The sequence below is a fragment of the Eschrichtius robustus genome, chromosome 10 (genome assembly GCF_028021215.1).
Source record: "Eschrichtius robustus isolate mEscRob2 chromosome 10, mEscRob2.pri, whole genome shotgun sequence".
NCBI classification, from domain to species: domain Eukaryota; kingdom Metazoa; phylum Chordata; class Mammalia; order Artiodactyla; family Eschrichtiidae; genus Eschrichtius; species Eschrichtius robustus.
The window spans coordinates 81,873,611-81,880,872 of NC_090833.1; the positions used below are offsets into that span (position 1 = coordinate 81,873,611).

General features: G+C 50.8%; 1 protein-coding gene across 1 annotated transcript; it reads right to left on the bottom strand.

Moving 5' to 3' along the window:
- Window positions 1–546: 546 nt before the first annotated feature.
- On the bottom strand, window positions 547–6,769 carry LOC137770450 (protein SPATA31F1-like). The gene is given in 5 exon segments (XM_068553142.1): window positions 547–2,174; window positions 2,177–4,371; window positions 5,394–5,454; window positions 6,003–6,048; window positions 6,626–6,769. Coding segments are annotated over 5 exon segments (4,074 nt in total).
- Window positions 6,770–7,262: the final 493 nt, after the last annotated feature.

Consider the following 7,262-nt stretch of genomic DNA (forward strand, 5'->3'; position numbering starts at 1 on the left):
GATTCTACCATTTGCTTTTGACGTTAGTCATATTAGCTATATGCTGTTGGTATACACAGAGCACCTCCTCAAGGTTGGAAAACTGGCACTCCCCTCCAGACTGTGGGCATATATAGAAGTCATCAGTGAATTTTGCCTGTGGGATTCCTGGCCACTCCTTCTTGACAGTACTATCCTCATGTCCACATTGCTCCTCTGGGCCCAAGGACGCCACAATAGAAGTGAAGCCTGACCTTTACCTTCAGTGTACCTTAGACAGGGGCCTTCCTTCTCTGCTCCAGTTCCTTTATCCACAGTCCAGTGAGGGGGGGGGTTGTTGTGTGGAGTGCTACCCAGCTTAAGTGTGAGTTAAAACTCCTTCCCTAGATAAGAAGGACATTTACCTCCCTTATGCCTTCCCTGAACACACCACAGTAGAGAGAAGGAGCAGACAGACACCTCTCTGCTTAGAGATACAGAATATATTGTGGGTGGCACTCTGCCCACCTGTACATTAATGAAAATGACAGTAGCAGTCCTCTTCAAGGGATGCAGACGTTGAGGAGACTACAGAGTCTTTTGAATGCGCTGGGTCTTCTTGAGCAGACCAGTGTTTCCCTCCGAGGTGAGAGGTGAGAGTGAAGGTGGGTTCCCTGGTTGGATGGCACAAGCCACTCGAGGACTGTGCTGAGGGCAGTGGCGGGGGATGCCCAGGACTGAGGCAGAGTGGAGTTGATGGGAGTGGGAGCGGTGCCAGAGCTTACTGTCTGGGGAATGGGGCCCATCCAAGAAGGCCAAGCCCACCTGCTTCTCAGTAGGCAGAAATTGGGCCTTTGGGTCCCCTCTTGTCTTCTCTGTCTTAGTTCGCCCCTTGGGACTTTTGTCTGGAGCCAGGCTCTTTGCTACATTTTCTTTTCTTGTGTTAGCCACTTTCTCACATGAGGAGGACATGGATTCCTCATGCCCTTTGCCTTTTGTTTTGAGGTTAATACAGTGTAGAAAAGATTTCATCTTATTTCTCAAGCCAGATTCTGGAAGGCTGGGCCTCTTGTGAGTATAGCCTGGCATCATCTGCCCCTACAAAACCTGACCTTGTAAAGTTTGGCCCTGCAATGGCTTACCTGGAATGAGTTGGCCCAGGAAAGGCTGGCCCTATGACGCCTGGGGCACCACAGGCTGGACATTCTCAGGAACCCTTGCTGGTTTGAGGATGACATTGAGCTTGGCTTGGCTGTCTTGCAGGTCATTCTTCTCAGAGTCTTTCCCCCCAGGGACTCCAGGAGGTAGCTCTGGGAGTTTAAGCTGAGGGCAATGCTGGGGACTGTGCTCACAGGGAGCATGAGGGTGAAAGCGACGTCTCCGTCGCCAGGGGCTGCAGGGTGTCCTGTTCAGAAGCATCCCTTCTGGCCTCTGGGCTTCAGCAGAGTGGCTTTTTTCTCTTGTGGAGGAGACTGCAAACCCGGCATCCCCTTCTCCGTGGTCCCCTGCCATTTTGGGTTTGCCTGGCTCCTCTCTCTTTTCTGCCAGTGTGGGGTCTTGGGCTGAGTCCTTGCTCTTGTCAGGGCTTTGGGGCTCCTCTAGGCTGGGGTTGTTCACACTGGCCTCCAGCTGAACACAAAGCACCTGGGTCTCTGTCATGTCCCCACTGGGTTGTGAGATCTTGGAGGCCCAGTGGACAGAATCATGGGGTACTGCCCTGGAACTGGGTTGCTTCTGTTTCTGATGCACTGCCTTTAACTCAGTGGCCAGCTGTTGTTTGAGGTGGAGCCATTCTGGATCCAGGGCACGTGGCATATCTGGTGGGATGGGGAGTTCCTGGAGCAGTGTTTTTCCGTGGTTGTTTAGACTCCCAAGAGACTCCTGTGTCCATATGTTCTCTGGCATTGCTACAGTTTGTTCCCTGGACTCCCTTGCCTTTAGGGGAATTCCCAATTGTATCTCTAGGATCTTCTTTCTCAGATGGAAATTTAGTTTGGCCAAGATGGGTTTCCCGAGTGAGTAGGGCTTCGCAGGCTCTCTCTGGCTTTCTAGAGGCACCATCTTGATTATTCCTTTCATCTGCACTTCAGCCTGGAATTCACCTGCAATGTCTGCACAAGTCTCGTTGGCATCTTGAAAGCCTGGCCCAGGACTTAGACCCTGCTCTTCAGGTAAGGTCATCTGAGTCAGAGGTTCTACTGGAAATTCGACAGGCCAGGCACCATCTCTGTTTTCATAGCTTGGGAAGTTATTGCTGGGGCCATGGCCCTGGAGAGAGCCACGTAATAAAGAGCAGGCATCCCTGACAAGAAGGCCAGATACTTGTGCCGTAAAGTTGTCTCCAGTTTTTCAATGGCTCCCTCGGACAGGGCTTGGGGCAGCTTAGGATGTTCAGTGATAGCATCTGATGAGGCTTGCTGCTGCTGGTCAAGGGCCGTTGGCATCCAGGGTGTAATTTTCTGTTGTTTGTCTGGATCATTTGCTGCCTGTAGTTCTAGGGGCTTGCTTTCTGGGGTGCAGGTAAAGGGAGCCACTTCCAGGCCCCCAGGAATTCTGCACTCCCAGGAGCCACATACGCAGACGGGAACCTTGCCCTGGTGAATCTGCCCACACTTGGAGTCGATGTGGCTCTGCAATATTGCCTTGGCCTGGTCAAACAAGTGCGGCATAGGGACTGACACTGGGTCCTTGACGGCTGGGAGTGGGTTGCCAACGCCAGTGCCCTCTAGAGCTGTAGGTTGGGGGACGTTCACATTGTCTAGGGCTGTGCTGCTCCAGGAGAGAGTCTGCTCGTCAGCAGGGGACAGGAGCAAATGGATGGACTGCTGGATCTTCTGGGGCAGGCCCCAGCGATGGTGAATCAACTGTCTCTGGAGGTGGAATTCCAGCAGCCTCCTGGCATGCTCTGGGAAGAAGAGTAGTTACCTTGTGAGGACTGATATGGGCTGCCCTGGCCAGGAAGTTTTCACAGTCTCAGCAGACTGGGCTTTGTCACAGGGCTTATACTGCACGGGGCTCTGGGTGTGCTGATTTCTCTGGAAAACATCTGGCAAGCCCCACTGAAGCTGGAGCTGCCTCTGCAGCAGGTGCCACTCCAAGGCTTCACACTCATCCAGGGTCAGAAACGGGATATTGATCTGAGCTTGTTGGTGCTCAGGTGGAGCAATCCAATTTGGGGAAGAGGGAGAAGAGGGTGGAGCTGACTGGGGTGCAGTTTTAGGCATCAGAGGGAGGAAGGAGAGCTCCTTGAAGAGAAAAGGATCCTTCAAGGGGGGCTTGGACATGTTCCCGTTCATGGAGAGGCCTTGAGAACCCAAGAAAATGTCAACCCGGGACTCACTGTGCAGAGAAGGGAGGCCACAGAATAGCTGGCTATATTTCGGCTGCACATGGCCCACTATGTGCAGTGAGTCGTTAGCCTGTTGGCCAGGCATTAGATAAAGGCCACTTAATTCTTTAAGGGCTGGAGAGGGCAAGGCTAGAGCCATATTGTCTGGGAGATGCTGGTAGTAGTGTCTTTGTTCTGGGTCCATAATGGACCATTTAGAAACCCAGAAGGCCTGGCTGGGCTGGCCGGCCATACATGAACCCCAGTTCTGGTATGAAACGGTCCCAAATTTCTCAATAGAGAACTGAGAAGTGCCATTCTGGATGAAAGAAACTGGTTGGTTATGTACAGGGTGGTAAAATAATGGCGGATCTGGTATAAGCTGCCTCAGGGACTCTTCCACACATCTGGGGAGTCCCCACCTCTGGAAGTGCATCAGTCCTTTTACATGTACCTCAAGAAGCCTCCGGACTTCAGTGCTGAGGAACAACAGGTGGGCAGGGAGGACAGTGACCATATGTAAGGCCATAGCATGTGTCAGGGTTGTGATTTCTCGGTTCAGGGTCAGCAGAGAGACCTGAGAATTCAAGGGCTGCTGGCCTTGGTTCCCATAGACAAGGTTGGGGTTGCTCTGCATCATGTCCTGCAGGTTCACTGAAACCTTAGGTTCCTCAAACCTTGAAGAAAATATAGTTTCTGGGCCTCTGGGCACCTCTGGTACTTGAAATCCCTGCCTAAGCTTGAGGTGTTCAGCCCAGTAATCACGGATGCTAGCTGCACCAGTTGACTGGGCAGATGACTGGGTTAAGGATTTCGCTGACACTGTGAGGGTTGCAGATGGAAGTGAAAGGTCTTTGGAGTGTGGGGAACGACGCTCCGGACTCTGCTCAGAAGACACTTTAGACGTGGACAAAATCTCTAGGTAAGAGGAGCCCTGCGACGGCCTCCCTGAAGTGGGGGAGATCAGGGTGTTCTCACCCACCACCACCTGCTGAATCTCCAGAGCCATGGCATCGCAGGTTTGGCAGCAGGAATCTGCACACAGGAGCTGCCGCACGCTCCCCTCCTGAGGAAGCCAGCCCTGGCTGGGAGGGAAACATGGCCACTGGTTGTTACTGATGGAGTGACATCTGCCTCTTTGCAAGTGTGTGGCCTGGAGATTGTGCCTGCCCTCCCCTGGTCCTGTAAACCCTGAGGCCTGCATCCACTGGGTGTTTACTCATGTACTTTTTTTTTTTTCCTAGGGAAATGCCATTTGGCAAGTTATGGTAGGCTGGGCTGAGGGCCTGGGGCTTATTGGGCGAGGTCTTAGACAACAGCTGGGAGCACAGGGCCTTGAGAGACTGGGAAGGGGGTGAGTTCCCTGCTGACCTGTGTTGAGACGCTGAACTAGGAGAAGGAACCAGGTAGATGGGGGAGCCAATGGTTAGCTGATGGGGCAGCACCAGGAACATCACCAGGTAGAACCTGGAGCCATTCTCTTTTGGAGCTTAGGCCGCAGTCTGGTACTCAGTATTTCTAGACTGTAGAAAAGGAGATCCTTTTGGGAATTCTGTGTTCTGGGGATTAAAGCGTGTACACAACATCTCTTGAGAGTCCATCCCCATTCTCTAGAGATCTAGAGAAGAAGGGTATAATATATGACAAGCTCCTGTCTGAGGGCTGTCCCAGGAACTGGCCCCCCTGAAGACAGAACCAGAGGAGGTAATGTCAGCAGGGTCCAGGGGGCTGCCCTTGAAAGGGTGTAGCTGTAAAGAGAATATGAAAATGATGACAATTATTCACTTAATTATCCATCCTCCTGACTGTAAAACTTGTCTTGTGGCTGAGTGCAAACCCATGTAGAGTCTTTTCTGAACTATGCACTAGTGAAATTCTGAATTCCAGGGCCACTGTGAGCCTAGCACAGAGCAGAACTAGGAAACTCCTCTCTCCTGAAATATTTGATCCCCCTCTGCCCTGGCAACGCTCTCAACCAGTGCTCCAGGCTCCACTGTCTGGCTCCCTCTCAGCCACTATCCTTCTCCCCAGCCCTGCCCCAGGCCAAGCAGAGAAATGATCACAGGCCAGGCTGGGAGTTGGGAGACTGCAAAGAGTGAGAGATCACCTTCTCATGACAGAGAGCAGCTCCCACGGCTTCTCAGCTTCTTCCCGGGAAAGTCTCCTAGCTGAGAAACCAGGAGACAGTGTTACATGGAGCAGGAGTGGATCCAGGGACATCCTATAGGAAGCTGAAGGCCTTTGAATGAGAGGAGACCGCAAACTCCAACAGTTAGTGCTGTAAGGCATGTCTGTGTACCGCTTAACCAGGTATGATGTGCTTTCCTGGACCTGCTCTCATTTGATCTTCACAACTACACTGTGAGTGAGGCAGGATCATCAGATGCCCATTTCATGGTAACAAGACTGAAAGATGAAGTGACTTCCACAGGGAGGTGGAAACTAGTAAACATAAAACTAGTAAATGACACAATTAAGGACTTCTTCCCTGCTTCCTCACTCTTCATTCCCAGGGGTAAGGTAGAGAATTTTGGAACATTCCCAGACTCTGATTTCCCACCCAAAACAGTTTTCTGGCAGATTTTGTCAGCTTGGAGAACTGAAGCCTTCAGTGGTTAGAGCACCTGGCTCCTGGCACCAGGGGTCATCGAGGGACAGGGTTCATGGGAATCTCACCCACAGTGGAGGGGAGTCAGAGCAGAGACTGGGACTTTACCTCTTGATGCTGCATCTCCAGCCCTTTGTCTGACTTTTCGGTGATGCTTAAAGATCAAAGAGAGTGTGAAGCTGGGACACGATTTTCTTTTTCATGTCTAAAGTGAAACAAAGGAAATATACATTTCCCAGACCCTTTTTATATATCTGTCTGTATGTTATACACTCTCCTATATTGCCTTCCTGTACTCCACCCTTTCACCTGAATATTTCATTTTTCTATTTATTGTGTGCTTACTTCAGGGCTCTCCACATTCCATACCTCCCGTCCCCTTTCCCAGGACAATATTTTCAGGGGGTTTAGTGTGACACAGGAGGAATAATGGAAATGATTAAATGGTTAGTGGTTCTCAGCCAAGGACTTTGGCTTACTAAGTCCACCAATCAGAAAAATCCCCCATTTTGGGAGGTCAGAAGAGATCCAGTGAGGTAGATTCCATTTTATCTAGGACTCAACCCAAGTCAGATAGATAGATTCTTGATTTTTCAATTAGAATACACTGCAGGGATGGCCTGGCAAAGAATTATTTCTAGGCTCTGAGAAAGAGAATTACTATAAAGAGTAATTGAATGTATCTTATCTGAGGCTTGATTAGTTCAGCCATGGTCATAGTGTTTCCCTACCCGGCAGCAGCTCCTTTTAGGTTCCAGTGTTAATCCATGGTAACTCTTTTTCATTTGCCAGATAATTAGGATAATTCTGAAGATGGAGCCATAGGTATATAAGGGATACCCCTAATCCCACAGAACAGAAGTCAGGCTCAGCATGGTCTAAACCTCATTAGCATGAGGAGACCAACCATCCCTATATGTAGGTATTCAGGGTCCTGGTGCCTAATGACTCCCAATGCTATGCCTTGTGGCCTCCGCCTCACAGATGACAGAACCAGGCCACCAGACTGCATCACAAAGCCCTCCTGTTTCACAAGGCAGGTGTGGTGTCAAAGACCTTTACCTGTCTAGGGAAACTCACTGGTGATTCACTCTGTAGATGAGGGTGTCTGGTTGTCTGTAAGGACTGAAGGTGCCGCTCACAGGCAGTGTCTATGCTCCCACTTTGTCTTCATTCTCCACACCCTCCACCAGCCTGACAGCTCGGCTCTTCCTTCGCAACAGTTGTCTGGTCACCCATTCCCTGAAAATTGAGGAAGAGTGGCTGGGACAGAGGAACCTCTATAAACTCCTCCACCTGTACTGGAAATATATGTGCGAAGCACACATGAGTTTAGGGACAGCAGAGTCTGGTATGGCTTGGGAATGG